This window comes from Dama dama, chromosome 15 (genome assembly GCF_033118175.1).
Source record: "Dama dama isolate Ldn47 chromosome 15, ASM3311817v1, whole genome shotgun sequence".
Lineage (NCBI taxonomy): Eukaryota > Metazoa > Chordata > Mammalia > Artiodactyla > Cervidae > Dama > Dama dama.
Window position 1 is genome coordinate 63,279,847 of NC_083695.1, and position 25,379 is coordinate 63,305,225.

General features: G+C 38.7%; 1 protein-coding gene across 7 annotated transcripts in view; it reads left to right on the forward strand.

The window, feature by feature from the left end:
• Positions 1 to 25,379, forward strand: part of LOC133070273 (cytochrome P450 2C18-like) — a 94,896-nt gene that overhangs the window by 27,058 nt on the left and 42,459 nt on the right. For 4 of the 7 annotated variants that reach the window (XR_009696118.1, XR_009696116.1, XR_009696117.1 and 1 more), the window contains exons 7-8: positions 4,613 to 4,800; positions 7,318 to 7,459. Coding sequence is in view for 4 of the 7 variants with exons in the window: in XM_061162233.1 (XP_061018216.1) it covers positions 4,613 to 4,800; positions 7,318 to 7,459 (330 nt within the window). In the remaining 3 variants the exon portion in view is untranslated. Of the gene's footprint in view, positions 1 to 4,612; positions 4,801 to 7,317; positions 7,460 to 8,177; positions 9,691 to 25,379 lie in introns of those variants that run through there. The other 3 variants (XM_061162232.1, XM_061162235.1, XM_061162231.1) reach the window with 2 other exon arrangements.

Sequence of the window (25,379 nt, forward strand, 5' to 3'; positions counted from 1 at the left end):
CCCAAAACCTATGGGACACTGTAAAAGCAGTGCTAAGGGGAAGGTTCATAGCATTACAGGCTTACATCAAGAAACAAGAAAAAAGCCAAATAAATAACCTAACTCTACACCTAAAGTAATTAGAGAAGGAAGAAATGAAGAACCCCAGGGTTAGCAGAAGGAAAGAAATCTTAAAAATCAGGGCAGAAATAAATGCAATAGAAACTAAAGAGACCGTAGCAAAAATCAACAAAGCTAAAAGCTGGTTTTTTGAAAAAATAAACAAAATTGACAAACCGTTAGCAAGACTCATTAAGAAACAAAGAGAGAAGAACCAAATTAACAAAATTAGAAATGAAAATGGAGAGATCACAACAGACAACACTGAAATACAAAGGATCATAAGAGACTACTACCAGCAGCTCTATGCCAATAAAATGGACAACTTGGATGAAATGGACAAATTCTTAGAAAAGTATAACTTTCTGAAACTGAACCAGGAAGAAATAGAAGATCTTAACAGACCCATCACAGGCAAGGAAATCGAAACTGTAATCAAAAATCTTCCAGCAAACAAGAGCCCAGGACCAGATGGCTTCACAGCTGAATTCTACCAAAAATTTAGAGAAGAGCTAACACCTATCTTACTCAAACTCTTCCAGAAAATTGCAGATGAAGGTAAGCTTCCAAACTCATTCTATGAGGCCACCATCACCCTAATTCCAAAACCAGACAAAGATGCCACAAAAAAAGAAAACTACAGGCCAATATCACTGATGAACATAGATGCAAAAATCCTTAACAAAATTCTAGCAAACAGAATCCAACAACATATTAAAAAAATCATACACCACGACCAAGTGGGCTTTATCCCAGGAATACAAGGATTCTTTAATATCCACAAATCAATCAATGTGATACACCACATTAACAAATTGAAAGATAAAAACCATATGATTATCTCAATAGATGCAGAGAAAGCCTTTGACAAAATTCAACACTCATTCATGATTAAAACTCTCCAAAAAGCAGGAATAGAAGGAACATACCTCAACATAATAAAATCTATATATGACAAACCCACAGCAAGCATCACCCTCAATGGTGAAAAATTGAAAACATTTCCCCGAAATCAGGAACAAGACAAGGATGCCCACTCTCACCACTACTATTCAACATAGTGTTGGAAGTTTTGGCCACAGCAATCAGAGCAGAAAAAGAAGTAAAAGGAATCCAGATAGGAAAAGAAGAAGTGAAACTCTCACTGTTTGCAGATGACATGATCCTGTACATAGAAAACCCTAAAGACTCTACCAGAAAATCACTAGAGCTAATCAATGAATATAGTAAAGTTGCAGGATATAAAATTAACACACAGAAATCCCTTGCATTCCTATATACTAACAATGAAAAAACAGAAAGAGAAATTAAGGAAACAATACCATTCACCATTGCAACAAAAAGAATAAAATACTTAGGAGTATATCTACCTAAAGAAACAAAAGACCTATACATAGAAAACTATAAAACACTGATGAAAGAAATCAAAGAGGACACAAACAGATGGAGAAACATACCGTGTTCATGGATTGGAAGAATCAATATTGTCAAAATGGCTATTCTACCCAAAGCAGTCTATAGATTCAATGCAATCCCTATCAAGCTACCAACGGTATTTTTCACAGAACTAGACCAAAGAATTTCACAATTTGTATGGAAATACAAAAAACCTCGAATAGCCAAAGTAATCTTGAGAAAGAAGAATGGAACTGGAGGAATCAACCTGCCTGACTTCAGACTCTACTACAAAGCCACAGTCATCAAGACAGTATGGTACTGGCACAAAGACAGAAATATAGATCAATGGAACAGAATAGAAAGCCCAGAGATAAATCCACGAACCTATGGACACCTTATCTTTGACAAAGGAGGCAAGGATATACAATGGAAAAAAGACAACCTCTTTAACAAGTGGTGCTGGGAAAACTGGTCAACCACTTGTAAAAGAATGAAACTAGAACACTTTCTAACACCATACACAAAAATAAACTCAAAATGGATTAAAGATCTAAATGTCAGACCAGAAACTATAAAACTCCTAGAGGAGAACATAGGCAAAACACTCTCCGACATAAATCACAGCAAGATCCTCTATGACCCACCTCCCAGAATATTGGAAATAAAAGCAAAACTAAACAAATGGGACCTAATGAAACTTAAAAGCTTTTGCACTACAAAGGAAACTATAAGCAAGGTGAAAAGACAGCCCTGAGATTGGGAGAAAATAATAGCAAATGAAGAAACAGACAAAGGATTAATCTCAAAAATATACAAGCAACTCCTGAAGCTCAATTCCAGAAAAATCAATGACCCAATCAAAAAATGGGCCAAAGAACTAAACAGACATTTCTCCAAAGAAGACTTACAGATGGCTAACAAACACATGAAAAGATGCTCAACCTCACTCATTATTAGAGAAATGCAAATCAAAACCACAATGAGGTACCATTACACGCCAGTCAGGATGGCTGCTATCCAAAAGTCTACAAACAATAAATGCTGGAGAGGGTGTGGAGAAAAGGGAACCCTCTTACACTGTTGGTGGGAATGCAAACTAGTACAGCCGCTATGGAAAACAGTGTGGAGATTTCTTAAGAAACTGGAACTAAAACTGCCATATGACCCAGCAATCCCACTTCTGGGCATACACACTGAGGAAACCAGATCTGAAAGAGACATGTGCACCCCAATGTTCATCGCAGCACTGTTTATAATAGCCAGGACATGGAAGCAACCTAGATGCCCATCAGCAGATGAATGGATAAGGAAGCTGTGGTACATATACACCATGGAATATTACTCAGCCATTAAAAAGAATTCATTTGAATCAGTTCTAATGAGATGGATGAAACTGGAGCCCATTATACAGAGTGAAGTAAGCCAGAAAGATAAAGAACATTACAGCATACTAACACATATATATGGAATTTAGAAAGATGGTAACGATAACCCTATATGCAAAACAGAAAAAGAGACACAGATGTATAGAACAGACTTTTGAACTCTGTGGGAGAAGGTGAGGGTGGGATGTTTTGAAAGAACAGCATGTATATTATCTATAGTGAAACAGATCACCAGCCCAGGTGGGATGCATGAGACAAGTGCTCGGGCCTGGTGCACTGGGAAGACCCAGAGGAATGGGGTGGAGAGGGAGGTGGGAGGCGGGATCGGGATGGGGAATACATGTAAATCTATGGCTGATTCATATCAATGTATGACAAAACCCACTGAAATGTTGTGAAGTAATTAGCCTCCAACTAATAAAAAAATTAAAGAAAAATAGAAACAAAGAGTCATTATTTAAAAATAGGACATGAATTTCAGAAGAAACTGCTAAAATGCTCAAACTGTGGCATTTGACAATAGGAGGATAAAGTGAATACCATCGTAAATTGTTCAGGCAAAATACACAAATACAATAAAACACATATAAGTTAAATTTTAACCTGTATTATTTTGATGTAAAATTAATATTTTATTCTTGCTTGTTTTTTGAAGGAAAATATTTTTTAATTAATTTATTTAATTGGAGGCTTATTACTTTACAATATTGTGGTGGTTTTTGCCATACATTGACATGAATCAGCCATGGGTGTACACGTATCTGCCATCCCCAACCCCCCTGCCAGCTCCCTCCCCATCCCATCCCTCTGGGTTGTCCCATTGCACCGGCTTTGAGTACCCTGTTTCATGCATCGAACTTGGACTGGTGATCTATTTCACATATGGCAATATACATGTTTCAATTCTATTCTCTCAAATCATCCCACCCTCACCTTCTCCCACAGAGTCCAAAAGTCTGTTCTTTATATCTGTATCTCTTTTGCTGTCTTGCATATAGGGTCATCGTTAACCATCTTTCTAAATTGCATATATATGCGTTAATATACTGTACTGGTGTTTTTCTTTCTGACTTACCTCGCTCTGTATAATAGGCTCCAGTTTCATCCACCTCATTAGAACTGATTCAAATGTGTTCTTTTTAATAGCTGAGTAATATTCCATTGTGGATATGTACCACAACTTTCTTATCCATTCATCTGCCAATGTAATTTCTTGACTTTATATTCTGTTTATATTTGAAACATTTCATCATTTCTCTTTGTTTTATCATGCATGCTAATATAGAGATATGTATAGATGTATCTTAAGCCAGGCTTGTAAGAGACTTACATGTGTCTGTACTATGGCCATTACCTCTCTATGTTTAGGTTCCTTTCTGGTCTTGTAGTTTATGTGTATAATGATGTTGAAACTGAAAGAAAGTGTTAATTGTTCAGTTGTGTCCCTTTGCGACCCCATGGGCTGTAGCCCACCATGCTCCTCTGTCCATAGGATTTTCCAGGCAGGAATACTAGAGTGAGTAGCCATTTCCTGCTCCAGGGCATCTTCCCAAACCAGGGATAGAACCCAGGTCTCCTACCTTGTAGGCAGATTCTTTACCATCTGAACCACCCGGGAAGTTCATATGCTGTTGGGACACCTTCATAAATGCCTCATGTATCCCTGAATTGGTATGGAATGTGGTGTGCATTTTCCTCTTTCTCCATCCTTCTTACTTATCTATTATCAGCTAAGGTCCAGGAAGAGATTGACCGTGTCATTGGCAGACACCGGAGCCCCTGCATGCAGGACAAGAGCCACATGCCCTACATGGACGCTGTGGTCCATGAGATCCAGAGATATGTTAACCTGGTCCCCACCAGTATACCTCATGCAGTGACCCAGGACATTAACTTCAGAAACTACCTCATCCCCAAGGTAGGATGGTTTCTCTTATACTGACCTCATTGGTCTTAAGTTCCCATTTATACAGTATGGGCACAACCTTCGATGAACACAAGGTGAGAGAAGTAAAAATAGTCTTGTGTGTGGTGGCTTGATGGGTTGTGTGTTGTTTCCAGTTTAGTCTATAAAGCTTTGTAACAGATTTCGACAGGTAGTAGTGCAAGACTTCCACATTTTTTGTTTCTTTTATATTGCTTGTCTAACCATAGCTGTCCACATTTCCAACTGAATGTTAGTATCAATTTGTCCATTTACCAAAATACTCTGCAGGGATTTTCTTTTAGAATGGTGACATTTTAGATCAATTTAGAAAGACTGAATATCATGATATGAATATGATATAGTCTCCCTGTTTTAAAGGGTTTTCTGTAATGTTTTTCAATAATTTATTCCAGGCATTGGCTTGAATATTTTTGGGATAATTTTGCCAAGATGGTTATTGTAGTTAGAAATTTTTTAAATGCCTTATCCATTTTTTGCATGTAATATCAAAATATAATTGTTTTTATCATTTTGATGACCTTGTGTATGGCAAACTTGCTAAATTTAAAATCATTTCTGAAAATTTCTCTCTAGTTAACTGCAATTTCTATATACATTATCCTTCCTGTCTGGATTAATATCTTTGTATCATCCTTTTTTTATTTCTGATTTGAAGGAGAGTTGAAGTTAACATCTCACTATTGGGAATGATGTTTTATCTATATTTTGTTGGGCTTTTTTTTAAATCAAATTAAGGAAGTTTGCCTGGTGGCCTAGTGGTAAAATAATCCTCTTACCAGTACAGGAGATGCAGGAGACACCAGTTTAATCCCTGGGTCAGAAAGTTCCCCTGGAGAAGGAAATGGCAACCCACTCCAATATTCTTGCCTGGAAAATCCCATGGCCAGAGGAGCCTGACAAGCTACAGTCCATGGGGACAAAAGGAGTTGGACATGACTGAGCAGGAGCACAGACAATATATATTTGATAGACCACACCAGATTGTTTTAGTTAATGCAGAATTCAGGTTAAATCATTGATAAGCCCGAATGATTTCACTCTATTGCAATATGTGAAAATTTTTTCCATTAATAACCACTTGTGTATCCATATACAGCTATCCATCAAAATGTCCTTACTTCGGTATGCATACCTCAATAACAGTGATTATTGTACACAGAGGAATAATAGCATGGCTTATCACTGAAACAATGATATTATCTAATGCACCGGCTATACTTAAAATATCCCAATTTTCTTAGAATAACCTTTCTAGTTTTTCTGTTTTCCTTCATAAATAAGGTGAGGGTCCATACTGTCACTTCCATTATTATTCGTTATGCAGTGCTGTTCACATGATAAAGTAGTATTTGCCAGACTGCTCCAGAGCAGAGGTCCTTTTTTTACATTTAATACACCAAAATCTATTGCATGGTACATTAGGGCTTTGAGAGTATAGTGTTTCTTAATCATTTACCGAACAGTTTTAGCTTTGCTAGCAAAACATATTTAAATTGATGATACTAACCTGAATTGGTATGAAATGATTTTTCTAGTTTTATCATTCTTCCTGTGTTTCAAATCTAGGATTAATGGGTGATGACGTCTACTGTATTTTTGTTTTCTTAAATAATTTTATTTATTTATTCATTTATTTTTGGCTGTGCTCGGTCTTTGTTGCTACATGCGGGCTTTTCTCTAGTTGTGGCGAGTGGGGGTTAATCTTCATTGCAGTGCATGGGCTTCCCATTTTGCATGACTTCTCCTGTTGTGGAGCATGTGCTCTAGGGCACAAAGGCTTCACTAGTTGTGGTGATTTGGCTCAATAGTTGTGCTTCCCAAGTTCCAGAGCACAGGTTCAGTAGTTTGGTGCCTTGGCTTATCTGCTCCACAGCATGTGGGATCTTTCTGAACCAGGGATTGAACTTGTGTCTCCTGCATTGGCAAGTGGATTCTTTACCACTGAGCTACCAGGGAAGCTCTACCATATGTTTTCAAATAAAGACAGACTGTCTGCATGGCAATGGTAAACAATAATATTTGTTACCAAACTTATTCTGTTATCACAGAAGATCATATATTCATTTATAAAAACACTATGAACAGGTAACTCCAGACTTTTCTAGTTCAATAGAGACTTCCATTTTAAACCATAATCCAAATACGAGATGAGTGAGAATTGAAATGATAAAATAAAACACCTCATGGGAACAGACACCTGTATCCAAATATGGGGATTAGCAGATTGGATTCATGAGGTCTGACACCCTAGGACCCAGATACCAAGGTTTTCAGATGCTGTTGAAGTTCACTTCAGCAGCATCACTGCCACTAGTCTTAAACGTATCCTTGTTAATTACTTGTTCTGTCTGCCTCATAATACCACTGCCCTTCTTTGGACTGAAGTTTCCTCATTATTGGTCCTTAGAATGGAATAACGATTTGCAGCATTCCTTCTAGCTTCATGACTTCTCCGTAGTTTAGTTTATCTTCATCTGTTCATTCCAGGGCACGGATATATTAACATCACTGACTTCTGTGCTACGTGATGACAAAGAATTCCCCAACCCTGAGGTATTTGATCCTGGCCACTTCCTGGATGAGAGTGGCAACTTTAGAAAGAGTGACTATTTCATGGCTTTCTCTACAGGTAATAATTTTTTTTCCCTCAAACCTTTAGAGGACAAGATACCTTCTAAGGATCAGTTGGGAGTTATATAATAATCCTATGGGGCTGGTAGAAATGCTTTGTCCATGTTGAGGGACAGCAATCCCAATGCCCATGCACTTTCCCTCCCCATGAGACATCATCATTATTGGGCTAGATTACTGGAGCTTTGGAGAGGTGACCCAGTTATTTCAAATTTAGAAATAAAACTTGAGCTGGAAATTGAAAATGTAAGAGAACCATATCTTAGCCAGAAAGAACCGTGTGTTATAAAATCTCAAGGTGTGTTGGAGGTCGATGAAGAGTAGGTATACTTAGAGCAGAGAAGCGAGCCTGTGAAGAATGAAAAGAAACATGTGGGACTACTAGGCTAAGATCAGAAAATACAGCCAGGATATATGACTTTCAAGAAAAATATAGATAAAAACTTGAAAATATGAAATTGTGGTTATAATATGTGAATAATTTAATGAAGTGTTTGGAATAGTCAGTAAATAGTTGTTGAAAGAGTAATATTTGCTATGGGAAGATGTCAGATGGATAGCATATGTGTCCACCCTTTGTCCATCAGTCTCCTTAGTCATCCTGCTTTCCATCCATTCATTCAAGCATTCATCAAATGGCTACTACATAATCTCTTTCTTACTGTCAGAAAGACAGAATGCAAGGAATATTTACTCTCTGTGCTTGTTATTTTCAGGAAAACGTGTTTGTTTGGGGAAGGGCCTGGCCCGCGTGGAGCTGTTTTTATTTCTGATCACAATTTTACAAAAATTTACCTTGAAATCTGTGGTTGACCCAAAGGACCTCGACATCACCCCAGTTGTCAATGGGTTAGCTTCTCTGCCACCTTTCTACCGGCTCTGTTTCATTCCTGTGTAAGGAATGTTAGATCATCTGGCTTCTTCACTGATGTTGTCTTTTTTTTTTTTTTTTTTTTTTTTTTTTTTAGTTGGAGGCTAATTACTTCACAACATTTCAGTGGGTTTTGTCATACATTGATAAGAATCAGCCATAGATTTACACGTATTCCCCATCCCGATCCCCCCTCCCACCTCCCTCTCCACCCGATTCCTCTGGGTCTTCCCAGTGCACCAGGCCCGAGCACTTGTCTCATGCATCCCACCTGGGCTGGTGATCTGTTTCACCATAGATAGTATACATGCTGTTCTTTTGAAACATCCCACCCTCACCTTCTCCCACAGAGTTCAAAAGTCTGTTCTGTATTTCTGTGTCTCTTTTACTGTTTTGCATATAGGGTTATCGTTACCATCTTTCTAGATTCCATATATATGTGTTAGTATGTTGTAATGTTCTTTATCTTTCTGGCTTACTTCACTCTGTATAATGGGCTCAATCAAAAAAATGGGCCAAAGAACTAAACAGACATTTCTCCAAAGAAGACTTACAGATGGCTAACAAACACATGAAAAGATGCTCAACATCACTCATTATTAGAGAAATGCAAATCAAAACCACAATGAGGTACCATTACACGCCAGTCAGGATGGCTGCTATCCAAAAGTCTACAAGCAATAAATGCTGGAGAGGGTGTGGAGAAAAGGGAACCCTCTTACACTGTTGGTGGGAATGCAAACTAGTACAGCCACTATGGAAAACAGTGTGGGGATTTCTTAGAAAACTGGAAATAGAACTGCCATATGACCCAGCATTCCCACTTCTGGGCATACACACTGAGGAAACCAGATCTGAAAGAGACACATGCACCCCAATGTTCATCGCAGCACTGTTTATAATAGCCAGGACATGGAAGCAACCTAGATGCCCATCAGCAGATGAATGGATAAGGAAGCTGTGGTACATATACACCATGGAATATTACTCAGCCGTTAAAAAGAATTCATTTGAATCAGTCCTAATGAGATGGATGAAACTGGAGCCCATTATACAGAGTGATGTTGTCTTCAACTCCCTCTCATCTGCAGCATTGTTCACCTGCTTCCCCTCATCTTTCCTGAGAGTGCCTGCTCTGACCTCTCTTCATTCATTGTGCAATTTCACTGCAGAAGTGTATCTGCTCTTCTTAATACTCTGTAACATCTGTATTGGCTTCCAGATAATGCACATAATTATCTGATGTTGAGTAGTTCCACATGCATAGGACTATATACTCCATCAAAATAAAACAAGATTATTACTCTCTGTACAACACAGAGCTATTTCTGCTATGCCTGTTCCTAATAAAACACATAACTTGGTAAGCCAGAACCAAGCTTTCCTTCTTTTGTGCATATTGCAGATAAGGGAGGAAAGAAAAAAAGGCAAAGGTGTCACATGGTCCTCATATGCACAGAGACGGACAGAGGGAATGAGAGTAGAAAAACTCTCTTAGGTGCATGTTACCATGAGTTACTTGAGGTTTGGACTTGAAAGTGAAAGAAATTGTTTTCAGGAGCATCTTCATCCTGTAGGGATTATGGAGATCACTGTTAATTGTTGTTTAGTTGCCCAGTAATGTCTGACTCTTTGCAACTCCATGGGCTGTGGCCCATGTGCCTCTTTCTCCATGGGATATAATATCTCAGCCACGAATACTGAAGTGGGTTGCCATTTCCTTCTCCAAGGGTTCTTACCCACCCAGGGACTGAATCCGGGTATCCTGCATTGGCAGGCAGATTCTTTACTGCCATGACACAAGGGAAGCTCAAAGTCAAAGTAAGCCAGGAAAACTACAATTGAAAATCAGAATAGAAATCAATAAGATTGTATAAAGGAAATCACTGAATAGAATCAATGAAACCAATGCTAGTTCTTTGAAAATTTGAACAGAATTGATAAATCTATAGCTAGGCTACCCTCAAAAATGCATTGAGCATGAGTTTGAGTAGGTTCTGGGAGTTGGTGATGGACAGGGAAGCCTGGCGTGCTGCAGTCCATGGGATCACAAAGAGGTGGGCCCGACTGAGTGACTCAACTGAACTGAACTGAACCCTCAAAAAAACTATAAGACAGAAATTACACAACTTATCCTTGAAATGGGGAGTCATCTCTTTGATGCCATGGACATTAAAAGGATAATGAAAGAGTATTCTGAATGACTCTATGTCCACCAATTTGATGATTTAATTGAAATGGGTCTATTTCTTAAGTACACAGTCTGACAAAATGTACACAAGGAATAATATCAGTAACATGGCATTATAGGAAGTGCTAAACTACACTTTCCCCTGTGGGCATATTGATTCAAAACAACATTAATAAGTTCTCTTTGTAAAATAGCAATTTGGAAACTAGTGGAAAGATTTCTGTACCCTTAGTGAGTTGTGAATTCAGCTACATCAAAGCCAGAAAGAAAAACAAGGACAGAGTCTCACAAATTCAACAGCAAATTAGAAGGACTATACATCATAGCTATTCAGGATTTATCCCTGTCACACAGGACTGCTTCAACATACAAAATTCAAACAATGTGATATGCAACATTACCACAACAAAGAATAAAAATCACATGATTTTCTCAACAGATGTAGTAAAAGCATTTGACAACATTCAACAAGCATTCATTACAAAAAACTCAACAGACTAAGAATAATAAGCCCATATGAAAACCAGTACTTAGAATCATAGATTTCAAAAAGTTGAAAGCTCTTTCTCTAAGCTCTGGTGCAAGGAAGGAAATCCACTCTCACCACTGATACGCATATTAGAAATCGTAGTTAGAGAAATTAGAAAAAGAAGTAAAAGGCATTCAAATCAGAAGGAAGAGCTAATATTATATCTGTTCACAGATGACATGACCTTGTATGAAGAAAATTCTTAAAGATTCCATAATAAAATCATGTAAGAACTAATAAATGAAATAATTCAGTAAATTTGCAGAACATAAGGTAATCAACATGCAAAAAATCAGTTGCTTCTCTATATACTAATAATAACCTATGTGTTAATTAGGAATACAATAACATCTGTAGTAGCAAGGAAAATATCAAAAAGTTAATAACTTGACTAAGGAAATGAAAGCTTGTACACCAAGCCATGCAAAACATTGCTGAAAGAACTTTTAAAAGACACAAAGAAATGGAAAGATAGTCCATGTTCATAGGTTGGAAGAATGAATATTGTTAAAGTGTCCATACTACCCAAAGCCATCTAATATTCCATGTAGTATGCATCAAAACCATAATGACATTTTATACAAAAGTAGAAATAACCTTAAAATTCATGTGGAACCACAAGGCTCCAAATAGCCAAAGCACTCTTGCAAAAGAAGGACAAAGCTGGAGGCAACACACTTCCTGATTTTAAATATATTTAAAAAGTAATTAAACAGTATTATACTAACTTAAAGATAGACACAGAGCAATATAACAGTATAGAGAGCCCAAAAATGAATCCAAGTTTACAGAGTCATGTGATCATCATCTAGTATGCTAAGACTACCCAGTGGGGAAAGAACAGTCTCTTCTACAAATAATGCAGGAAAAATAGATACTCATGTGCAAAAGAATAAAATTGGACCCTTATTTTACACCAGAGAGAAAAGTCAACTAGAAAGACTAAATATAAGACCTGAAACTATAAAACTTTTAGAAGATAACACAGTGTATGATCTCCATGACATTGATTCTGACAATGATTTCATGCTTATGACACTAAAAGCACAGGCAGCAAAAACAATCTTAGGAAAGTGGGACAAAAAAAAAATCTACACAGAAAGCAAAAACAGTCAAAAAGTTTAAAAGACAACGTACAGAACAGGAGAAAAATATCTGCAAATCATATCTGATAAAGGGTTAATCTCCAAAATAAATAGAAACTCTTAAAACTCAATAGAAAAAGTTAGAAAACCTATTAACCCAATTTAAATATGGGCAAAGGCCTAGATGAGCCATATCCCTAAAGAAAAACAAGAATGGCAAGCAGGTGTATGATAAAGTGCTCAACATCAGTAATCTTCAGAGAATGCAAATCAAAACCACAATGAGATAGCTCCTTACATCTGTTAGGCTGAATATTATAAGAAAGAAAAAAGTGTTGGCAAGGATATGAAGAAATTGAAATCCTTATATATCATTGGTGAACAGACAAAATGAACAGCTTCTATGGAAAACAGAAGAGAGGCAAATCAAAAAACTAAAACTAGAATTACCACATGACCCAGCAATCCCATTTTGGGCTATTTAATAAAAGAAGTGAAATCATGATGCTAAGGCGATATTACACACCCATGTTCAAGTTGGCATTATTCACTCTAGACAAATGTGGAAAAACCTCAATGTCCATCAGTGGATGGATGGGAGAAATGTGGTATTTAATAAATCAATGTGTATGCAAAGCTGAAACAGACTCACAAACATACTAGAGAAACTAGTGGTTTCCAAAGGGAACAGGGAAGTAGGCATGGATAAATTGTTAGTTGGGGTTAAGAGATATAAACTACTATGTATACAATATGTAAGCAACAAGAATATATTCTGTGGGCTCTCCTGGTGGCTCAGCGGTAAAAAGCTGACTGCAATGCAGGAGAAATGGGTTGGATCCTCGGGTGGGGACTATCCACTGGAGAAGGAAATGGCAACCCACTCCAGTATTCTTGCCTGAAAAATAACATGAACAGAAGAGCCTGGCAAGCTACAATCTCTAGGCTGTAGCCTTGGACATGACTTGGCAACTACACAACAACCATAATAGAATGCATGACACAAGTGGTTAAGCATTATTAAACCATGGTCTTTGGTTGATATTGCTGTGTCAGAGTTGGTTCATTTAAACAAATGCACCACACTGGTGGTTATAGGTTATAGGTTATAGGGTTATAGATAGAAGAGGCTTTGTGTATATGAGATGAGATATGTGGGAACTGAATTCACATTGCCCAGTTTTGTGTGAACCTAGAACTTCTTCAGAAACAACTTCTTATTATTTAAAAGAAAAATATCCAGCTCTATTCCACAACTCTCGCCAAAGCAAGGTGCATTCCTCTCTGGTTGTGGAGGCTTTAATGCTGATTCCCTCCTTGTCATTTGGACATCAATAGGAATTCCATTTGATGTGCGTTACCACTAAACTGAGAGTCAAAAATGCTTAATTCTCAGATAAAGTCTTATACTGATGAATTGGTGACAGTTAAACTCACTAAGACATATATTGTTCACTTGAAAAAATAAAGGTCAGATTAGTTGATCTCAGATTTCCAATTATTTGTCATTCTTTCATTCCATATAAAGAAGAGCCTTTCAGAAATTATAGCAGTAAGAACGAGGTACAGAGCAAGACACTCCTTACTCAAGGAATAAAATAGTTGCTAAAGACGCGTGACTGAGCTTATTTTATTCAGAATAAACTGCTGCAGTTCTATTAGAGTGAGGGGCAAATGAGTTGTTCATTGTTGTTCAGTTGCTAAGTCTCTAATAACTAATTGTGACCCTATGGACTGCAGCATGCCAGGCTTTGCTGTCCTTCACTATCTCCTGGAGTTTGAACAAACTCATGTCGATTGAGTCAATGATGCCATCCAAGCACTTCACCCTCTGTTGCCCACTTCTTCCCCTGACCTCAAGCTTTCCCAGCATCAGGGATTTTTCCAATGAGTTGGCTCTTCCCATCTGGTGGCCAAAGTATTGGAGCTTCAGCTTCAGCATCTGTCCTTTCAATGAATAGTCAGGGTTGATTTCTTTGGGATTGACTGGTTTGATCTCCTTGCAGTCCAAGGGACTCTCAAGAGTCTTATCCAGCACCACAGTTTGAAAGCATCAATTATTTGGCACTCAGACTTCTTTATTGTCCAACTTTCATATCCGTACATGACTAAGGGGGAAACTGTAGCTATGACTAGACAGACCTTTTTACAGAAGTGATGTCTCTGCTTTTTAATGTGCAGTCTAGTTTTGTCATAGCTTTCCATCCAAGGAGCAAGCAGCTTTTCATTTTATGACTGGAGTCACCATCCACATTGACTGTGGAGCCCAAGAAAATATTATCTGCCACTGTTTCCAATTTTCCCCCCTCTGTTTGCCATGAAGTGATGGGATTGGATGCTATGATCTTAGCTTTTTGAATGTTGAATTTTAAACCAGTCTCTCCACTCTTCTCTTTCACCCTCATCTAGAGACCCTAGTTTTTCTTTACTTTCTGCCATTAGAGCAGTATCATCTGCATATCTGAGGCTGTTGATATTTGTACTTGCAATCTTGATTCCAGCTTGTGATTTCATCAAGTCAGGTATTTCATATGATGTCCTCAGCATAGGCGTTAAATAAGCAGGGTGACAATGTACAGCATTGACATATTCCTTTCCCAGTTTTGAAAATATAGCAGTAATGTACTTTGTGAGTATACTTTATGGAAAGTGAGATATATGACAGCAATGCTATTAGTAAGGGGAGAGAGACCTTAGATATACTTTGTTACAAGGTACTTGACTTCATATGAAATAGTACTGGATTATTTTAAAATGGACTTGTATTAATTGTAATTGAGAACTCTAGGGAAACCATCAAAAAGAAGTAATAAACAGGTATAAGTAATAAGAAAATTAAGAAGGTGAGAGGTGTCAGCAGCATGGTGGCTTCAAATGTTCCTCCTTTCTCTTCCCTCTTTATCAACAACCAGTTAGAGATCTTTACCGGCAAAGGTCCGTTTGTGTGTGCATGTGTGCTAAGTCTCTTCAGTCGTGTCAGACTCTGTGCAACCCTGTGGACTGTAGCTCGCCAGGCCCCTGTGGCCATGGGATTCTCCAGGCAAGAATACTGGAGTAGATTGCTATGCCTTCCTCCCAGGGATCGAACCTGCATCTTTCATGTCTCCTGCATTGGCAGGTGGGTTCTTTACCACTAGCACCACCTGAGAAGCCCCAAGTTCCCTATAGTCAAAAATATGTTTTTTCCAGTAGTCAGGTATGGATGTGAGATTGGCCCATAAAGAAGACTGAGTGCTGAAAAATTGATGCTTTCGAACTGTGGTGCTAGAGAAGACTCTTGAGAATCCCTTGGATAGCAAAGAGGTCACACCAGTCAATCCTAAAGGAAATCAACCCTGAATATTCAGGGGAAGGACTGATGTTGAAGCTCCAATACTTTGGCCACCTGATGTGAAGAGCTGACTCATTTGAAAAGACCTTGATACTATGAAAGATTGAGTACAAAATGAGAAGGTGGCAGCAGAAGAAGAGATGGTTAGATAGTATCACCGACTCAATGGTCATGAATTTGAGCAACTCCAGGAGATAGTGAAGGACTGGCAGGCTGCAGTCTATGGGGTCAAAAGAGTCAGACAACACAGAGCAGCTGAACAACAATTAGAGATTTATCCATGAGTGAAATGCTTCAGTGGAAGCAGTGGGGCCACCTGTGCACATGAAAATGGACAGACAGGTATCAGTAAGGGCTGGAGATGCAAGTGGGTTGGCAAAACTGCCTCATTACCTCTTCCTGCCATCAGGGTAAAAGCATGAAGCGTGCTGACCTTGACAGATATCCACACATGAGAGGGAATTTCTAGAAGCCTAGCATGTCTGATGGACGATTCCAGCATAGCATCAGAGCAAGAAAGATATGAATTTAGATGCAGTGGAGAGAGAACTCTACCATAGACCCCCTCCCCTCACCCCACTACCAGGGACTGTGCTGTGTGCTAGCAGCATCCTCTCCTGTGGAGGAGATCAAAAGCAGTGAATGAGTGCCTGGCCACCTTAGTTGTGTGGGTTGCAGCTGGAGAAACTCATTTCTTTCTAGCAGCAACCAGAGTACTACAGCAGGACCTGATGACTGGGCCAGAAAGGAGAAAGTGAATGCAGTAGATAAGAATTTCAGAGGACATTAGGGGGGATGCAATCCTGCTGACTCTCTTTGTGACTTCAACATGGAGTCTGTACACAAGCCTCTGCTTTCTTCTGGAAAGCAAAAAAGAGGTTTCCAGCAGCAAGTCTGGTTAGTTTTAAGAAAAAGAGAAAATTCAAAAGGTTAAGAATTCTGCTATAAGAGAGAGCAAAAGAGAGTGTGTGTGTTTCAGTACAAAGCCTAACAAACAGCACCACCAATAGCAGCACCAATGATCTATACCACCATCTGAAGACAAACAGTTAAGATTTGAGATTTTCACATCAAGTGTGGTTGGGGCATAGGTTTGGATTATGTGATATTGAATGGTCTGCCTTGGAAATGAACCAAGATCATCCTGTTGTTTTTGATATTGCACCCAAGTACTGTGTTTCAGACTGTTCCATTGACTCTATGAGGGCTACTCTATTTTTTCTTTCTTTTTTTTTTTTATTTTAAATGGCGGCTAATTGCTTTGCAATATTGTAGTGGTTTTTGCGATACATTCACATGAGTCAGCCCAGGGTGTACATGTGTTCCCCATCCTGACACTTCCTCCCACCTGCCTCCCCATCCCATACCTCTGGGTCATCCCAGTACACCAGCCCTGAGCACCCTGCTTCAAGCATCGAACCTGGACTGGCAATCTATTTCACATATGATAATATACGCGTCTCAATGCTATTCTCTCAAATCATCCCACCCTTGCCTTCTCCCACAGAGTCCAAAAGTCTGTTCTTTATATCTGTATCTCTTTTGCTGTCTTGCATATAGGGTCATCATAACAATCTTTCTCAACTCTATATATATATGTGTTAATACACTGTACTGGTGTTTTTCTTTCTGACTTACTTCACTCTGTATAATAGGCTCCAGTTTCATCACCTCATTACAACTGATTCAAATGCATTCTTTTTAATAGCTGAGTAATATTCCATTCTGTATATGTACAACAGCTTTCTTATTCATTCGTCTGCCAATGGACATCTAGGTTGCTTCCATGCCCTGGCTAATGTAAACAGTGCTGTGATGAACATTGGAGTACACGTATCTTTCAATTCTGGTTTCCTCAGTGTGTATGCCCAGCAGTGGGATTGCTGGGTTATATGACAATTCTATTTCCAGGTTTTTAAGGACTCTGCACACTATTCTCCATAGTGACTATACTAGTTTGCATTCCCACCAACAGTGTAAGAGGGTTCCCTTTTCTCCATACCCTCTCCAGCACTTATTTTTTATAGACTTTTGGATGGCAGCTATTCTGACTGGCGTGAGATGGTACCTCATTGTGGTTTTGATTTGCATTTCTCTGATAACAAGTGGTGTTGAGCATCTTTTCATGTGTTTGTTAGCAATCTGTATGTCTTCTTTGGAGAAATGTCTGTTTAGTTCTTTGGCACACTTTTTGAATGGGTCGTTTATTTTTCTGGAATTGAGCTGCAGGAGCTGCTTGTGTATTTTTGAAATTAATTCTTTTTCCTTTGCTTTATTTGTTATTTTCTCCCTTTTGAACGCTGTCTTTTCACCTTGCTTATAGTTTCCTTCATTGTGCAAAAGCTTTTAAGTTTAATTAGGCCCCATTTGTTTATTTTTGCTTTTATTTCCATTACTCTGGGAGGTGGATCGTAGAGGATCCTGCTATGACTCATATCAGAGAGTGTTTTGTCTATGTTTTCCTCTAGGAGTTTTATAATTTCTGGTCTTACATTTAGATCTTTAATCCATTTTGAGTTTATTTTTTTGTATGGTGTTAGAAAGTGTTCTAGTTTCATTCTTTTACAAGTGGCAGAGCAGTTTTCCCAGCACCACTCGTTAAGAGATTGTCTTTTGTCTATTGTATATTCTTGCCTCCTTTGTCAAAGATAATGTGTACATAGGTGGGTGGATTTATCTCTTGGCTTTCTATTTTGTTCCATTGGTCTATATTTCTGTCTTTGTGTCAGTCCCAAGCTGTCTTGATGACTGTTGCTTTGTAGCAGAGATGGAAGTCAGCCAGGTTTATTCCTCCAGTTCCATTCTTCTTTCTCAAGATTGCTTTGCTATTCGAGGTTTTCTGTATATCCATACAAATTGTGAAATTATTTGTTCTAGTTCTCTGAAAAATACCATTGGTAGCTTGATGGGATTGCATTGAATCTATAGATTGTTTTGGGTAGTATACTCATTTTAACTATATTGATTCTTTCACTCCGTGAACATGGTATGTTTTCCCATCTATTTGTGTCCTCTTTGATTTCTTTCATCAGTGTTTTATAGTTTTCTATATATAGGTCTTTTGTTTCTTTAGGTAGATATATTTCTAAGCATTTTATTCTTTTCGTTGCAACAGTGAATGGAATTGTTTCCTCAATTTCTCTTTCTGTTTTCTCATTGTTAGTGTACGGGAATGCAAGGGATTTCTGTGTTAATTTTTATCCTGCAACTTTACTATATTCATTGATTAGCTCTAGTAATTTTCTGGTGGAGTCTTCAGGGTTTTCTATGTGTAGGATCATGTCATCTGCAAACAGTGAGACTTTCACTTCTTCTTTTTCAATCTGGATTCCTTTTATTTCCGTTTCTGCTCTGATTGCTGTAGCCAAAACGTCCAAAACTATGTTGAATAGTAGTGGTGAGAGTGGGCACCCTTGTCTTGTTCCTGACTTTGGGGGAAATGCTTTCAATTTTTCACCATTGAGGATAATGTTTGCTGTAAGTTTATCATATATGGCTTTTATTAGGTTGAGGTATGTCCCTTCTATGCCTGCTTTCTGGAAGGTTTTTATCATAAATGGATGTCAAATATTGTCAAAGGCTTTCTCTGCATCTATTGAGATAATCATATGGTTTTTATCTTTCAATTTGTTAATGTGGTGTATCACATTGATTGATTTGTGAATAATGAAGAATCATTGCATCCCTGGGACAAAGCCCACTTGGTCATGATGTATGATCTTTTTAATATGTTATTGGATTCTGTTTGCTAGGATTTTGTTATGGATTTTTGCATCTATGTTCATCAGTTATCTTGGCCTGTAGTTTACTTTCTTTGTGGCATCTTTGTCTGATTTTGATATTAGGGTGATGTTGGCCTCATAGAATGAGTTTAGAAGTTTGCATTCCTCTGCAATTTTCTGGAAGAGTTTGAGTAGGGTAGGTGTTAGTTTTTCTGTAAATTTTTGGTAGAATTCTGCTGTGAAGCCATCTGGTCCTGGGCTTTTGTTTGCTGGAAGATTTCTGATTACAGTTTTGATTTCTGGGCTTGTGATGGGTCTGTTAAGATTTTCTGTTTCTTCCTGGTTCAGTTTCAGAAAGTTATACGTTTCTAAGAATTTGTCCATTTCTTCCAAGTTGTCCATTTTGTTGGCATATAGTTGCTGATAGTAGTCTCTTATGATCCTTTGTATTCTCTGCTGTCTGTTGTGATTTCTCCATTTTCATTTCTAATTTTGTTGATTTGATTCTTCTCCCTTCGTTTCTTGGTGAGTCTGGCTAATGGTTTGTCTATTTTATTTATCTTCTCAAAGAACCAATTTTAGCTTTGTTGATTTTTGCTATGGTCTCTTTAGTTTCTATTGCATTTATTTCTGCCCTAATTTTCATGATTTCTTTCCTTGTACTAACCCTGGGGTGCTTCATATCTTCTTTTTCTAGTTGCTTTAGGTGTAGAGTTAGGTTATTTATTTGATTTCTCTCATGTTTCTTGACGTAGGCTTGTATTCCTATGAACCTTCCCCATAGCATTGCTTTTACTTAATTTCATAGGTTCTGGGTTGTTGTGTTTTCTGTGATTTGTTGGTTATTCAGAGGTGTGTTGTTTAGCCTCTATATGTTTGTATTTTTAATATTTTTTTCCTGTAGTTGACATCTAATCTCACAACATTATGATCAGAAAAGATACTTGAGATGATTTCAATTTTGAGGGGAATATACCAAGGCTAGATTTTTAGCCCAGGATGTGATCTATCCTGGAGAAAGTTCCTTGCACACTTGAGAAAAAGGTGAAATTCATTGTTTTATGGTGAAATGTCCTATAGATATCAATTAGGTCTAACTGCTCCATTGTGTCATTTAAAGTTTGTATTTCCTTGCTAATTTTCTGTTTAGTTGATCTATGCAAGGTGTGAGTGGGATATTAAAGTCTCCCACTATTAATTATTGTGTTACTGTTAATTTCCCCTTTCATACTTAACATTTGCCTTACATATTGCAGTGCTCTTATTTTGGGTGCATATATATTTATAATTGTTATATCTTCTTGGATTGATCCTTTGATCATTATGTAGTGATCTTTGTCTCTTTTTATGGCCTTTATTTCAAAGTCTATTTCATCTGATATGAGTATTGCTATTCCTGCTTTCTCTGGGTCTCCGTTTGTGTGAAATACCTTTTTCCAGCCCTTCACTTTCAGTCTGTATGTGTCCCTAGGTTTGAGGTGAGTCTCATGTAGACAGCATATATAGGGGTCTTGTTTTTGTTTCCATTCAGCCAGTCTTTGTCTTTTGGTTGGGACATGCAACCCATTTACATTTAAGGTAATTATTGATAAGTATGATCCTGTGCCATTTACTTTGTTGTTTTGGGGTAGAGTTTATACACCTTTTCTGTATTTCTTGTCTAGAAAAGATCCTTTAGTATTTTTTGGAGAGCTGGGTTGGTGGTGCTGAATTCTCTCAGCTTTTGTTTGTCTGTAAAGCTTTTGATCTCTCCTTCATATTTGAATGAGATCCTTGATGGGTATAGTAATCTGGGTTGTAGGTTCTTCTCTGCCATTCCCTTCAGGCCTGAAGAGTTTCTACTGAAAGATCAGCTGTTATCCTTATGGGAATCCCTTTGTGTGTTATTTTTTGTTTCTCCCTTGCTGCTTTTGATATTTGCTCTTTGTTTGATCTTTGTTAATTTGATTAATATGTGTCTTGGGGAGTTTTGCCTTGGGTTTATCCTGTTTGGGACTCTCTGGGTTTCTTGGACTTGAGTGGCTATTTCCTTCCCCATTTTAGGGAAGTTTTCAACTATTATCTCCTCAAGTACCTTCTCATAGCCTTTCTTTTTGTCTTCTTCGTCTGGGACTTCTATGATTCGAATGTTGGGGTGTTTAACATTGTCTCAGAGGTCTCTGAGGTAGTCCTCATTTCTGTTAATTCTTTTTTCCTCTCTGCTTCATTTATTTCCACCTTTCTATCTTCCACCTAACTTATCCTATCTCTGCCTCCGTTATTCTACTGTTGGTTCCCTCTGGAGTGCTTTTGATCTCAATTAATGCATTATTCATTATTGATGGACTCTTTTTTATGTCTTCTATGTCCTTGTTAAACTTTTCCTCCATCTTCTCAATTCTTGCCTCAGGACTATTTATCTGTAACTCCATTTTGTTTTCAAGACTTTGGATCATTTTTACTGTCATTATTCTGAATTCTTTTCAGTTAGACTCCCTATCTCCTCCTCTTTTGTTTGGTTTGGTGGGCTTTTATCATGTTCCTTAACCTGCTGAATATTTCTCTGCCTTTTCATCTTCTTTGGGTTGCTGTGTTTGGGGTGGCATTTCTTGTATGCTGGAAGTTTGTGGTTCCTCTTTATTGTGGAGGTTCCTCCCTATGAGTGGGGTTGGATGAGTGGCTTGTCAAGGTTTCCTGGTTAGGGAAGCCTGCATCAGTGTTCTGGTGGGTGGAGCTGGATCTCTTCTCTCTGGAGTGCAATGAAGTGTCTAGCAGTGAGTTTTGAGGTGTCTGTGGGTTTGATGTGACTTTTGGCTGCCTGTATTTTTGTGTTCAGGGTTATGTTCCTGATTTGTTGAAGCATTAGCTTGGTATGTCTTGCTCTGAAATTTGTTGACTCTTGGGTGGAGCTTGGTTTCAGTGTTGGTATGGAGGCTTTTGGATGAGCTCTTGTCAATTATTGTTCCCTGGAGTCAGGAGTTTTGGATTTAAGCCTCCTGCCTCTGGCTTTCAGTCTTATTCTTACAGCAGCCTCAAGACTTCTCCATCCATACAGCACTGATGATAAAACATCTAGGTTAATGATTAAAAGGTTCTCCACAGTGGGGGACACCCAGAGGGGTTCACAGAGTTACATGAGAAGAGAGGAGGGAGGAGGGAGAGAGAAGTGACCAGGAGGAGAATAGGGGGAATCAAAAGGGGAGAGAGCAATCTAGCCAGCAATCAATTCCCCGCTTGCTCTTCACTGTCAGGAACACTCAGAGAGGTTCATGGAGTTCATTAGAGAAGAAGGAGGAAGGAGATATAGGTGACCAGGAGGAGAGGAAGGGGGTCAAAAGGAGAGATACTAATCTAGCCTGTGATCAGTTCCCTAAGTGTTCTCCACAGCCCAGAACACCCAAAGAGATTCACAGAGTTGGGTAGAGAAGAGAAGGGGGAGGGAGGAGATAGAGGTGACCAGGGGGAGGGAGGAGATAGAGGTGACCTGGGGGAGAAAAAGGAGATTCAAAAGGGGAGAGAGCAATCAAACCAGTAATCACACTCCTAAGTAAAAATGTGTACTGAAGATTGGATTCTTAAAGGTACAGAATTGATAACAAATAACAAAAAGCAGAGATTAAAAATCTAGAGTAGAGGTTAGACTCTAAAAAAATACAATATTAAAAAAAATTCAAAAGTTATAAATATATATATAATATATATATATATATATACGAAATTTGCTTTCAAAATAGGGTCTTTTTTTACAAGGTAATAGTACATTTTAAAAATGAAAATTAAAGGAATAATAAAGAACTTAAATTTTTTTTAATGTTAAAAATGTTTAAATGATAATAATAAAATATATCTAGGAACTTCTCTGGAGCTGTTGAGGACAGTGTGGGGTCAGTTCAGTTTCAGATAGTTCCTTGCTCCAGCTTATACTTCTCAAGGTCTGTAGGTCCCTTCCAATGTAGCCAGTGCTAACTACAGGGTTTTAATCTGTTGTATCTGTCACTTCCAAAGCGGTTCCCTATTGTTTATTTTGGCTTCCTCTCTTTGCAAGTCCCTTCAGTATCTAACTTACGCCCTGAAACAAGGGAACGAAGGTGGTCATTTATTCAGGCTCACTTGTTCAATTGTGCTGAGGGAGGGAGGAACACTGCAAACAAATATCACTGGCATGTGTGGCGAGTGCTTGCAGTGTCTGGGCCACACTGGGTTTGCCCCCACTCATGGCATGTGTGCTTTCCTGGTCTACACTGCTCAGGCTCCAGGTTGCTCTGCAGGGGAACTGTCTAAGGTGGGCCCTGAGTTTCCTGCACTTCCCAGGTCTACGCCACTCAGGTTCAGGTTCTCGGGTACTCCACAAAGGCACAGACTTGGTTGCCTTGCCCTCCTCCAGGACATCATGCCTTTAGTTCTATATTTTTTAACTCAAATATGTTATTTCTCCATTTGACCTCTGTAATTTGAATTTTCTGGCATTAGCTAGAAAAGGGGGTCTATAGAAGTTGGGAGGGGAGGATATAAGGCCACAGTGGGCTTGGGAAGCAGAGAGAGCCCTTCTGGAGATCCAACAGGAATCAGACCAGCTGAGGGCTAACTCAGGGAGGACAGGATGTCCTTCCTGCAGAACCAGCTTTGCTCTAAGTCCCAACTCATTTACCCTCATCCATCACATGCTCCAGAGCCCCTGCTCATCAGCCACACAGAGCTCAGGAAAGACCTCCTAACCCAACCAGAGTCAAAAATAACTTGGGTACAAGCTTGACAGCATGGTTCATATGTAAACATCATAACAGAAATAATTTAGTGATGTAATTATATCCCCTTAAGATTAAAAAAAGAATGCAAAAACAAAACTCTTTACTGTTTATGTGAAATTTAAACTTTTATTTTTTTAATTTAATTTAATTTTTAATTGGTACATAACTGCTTTACAATATTGTGCTTGTTTCTGCTATACATCAACATGAGTCAGCCAAAGGTGTGTACATGTCCCCTCCCTCTTAAACTTCCCTCCCACCTCCCTCCCGATCCCACCCCTCTAGGTAGTCACAGAGCACCTGCTTTGTGTTCCTTGCATCATACAGCAATGAAATCCAAGTTTAAATCAATATCCTGTATTTTTTATTTGTTAAATTTGGCAATCTTGCCTATAGGACAACCATTAATGCAGATAATGAGGAACCGTTCCTGTCCATGACTCATGATTTAGGTCCACATCCATTCAACCAAGGAATAAATCTTACCTGGAGTGTCACATCTGTCTAAGAATCTTTCAACATCTGTTTCTGCTGCTTTCAGATATTTTTAGTGTTTGACAGAATTATAATTCTATGAGGACAAGGTGAAAGCTGACAAATATCCATTCAAAGTATCTTGCTGCCTTCATAATTTTAAAAAAAAAAAAAAAATTCTTACTTGGCTCTCTGGGCTTTCATGAAACCGTCATATTACTCCCACCTCATCATCTCTCACAGGAAGCTTCTTAGAAGAGAGGATAAGAGAAAAGTATCTTAAAGTAGTCGGCCTGAATGCCAATCCCAGTTAGAGCTCAGTGGAGGTGGAGGACACCACTCAGTGCCCAACTCCCTGTTCCCACTGGCACTCCTGCGTTCACAGCGCTCATGCTGTGGGCCAGCCCTAGCTCAGAGAGGGTAAACTGTAAGATGATTGACATGGAGACCCAGAGCCTCTGCCCTTGGGCACATGGAGATGTGGGATGGGAAAAAATGCAGGAGTGGAGATGACAGTGACCAAATACAAGAGGACAGAGGATTCAGAGGATGAAGAGTCTTGTCTAGCCCTTTGGGAAGTGGGAGTGGAGATTGCAACAGCAGTGACTACTCCTTGTGGGAGAACATTTGAGCTAGGCTCCAAATTTGGAGAGGAATTGGCATGGAAGATGGGGAAAGGGCCTTCCAAAATAAATAAGTAGCCTGAGAAGGTCCAGATGGGAGAATACAGGGCATACTTGTGTGGCATGAGGGAGGGTGCTGAAGGGCAGTGGGAGGTATGCTTAGAAGGAGGACTTGAATGCTGAGAACAGGTCCTCGGTACCTGGAAACTATGGAGAATTTCATAAAAGTGACTGGTGTGACCCATCCCCCCCACAACGTGGAGGCAGAGGTGGTAGAGATAGGGTCACAGTGAGGATGCCAAACCAGGGAGAACAGAATCCATAGGATATGATGTTCAATTCCTGGCTGGGCATGAAGCTCCCAG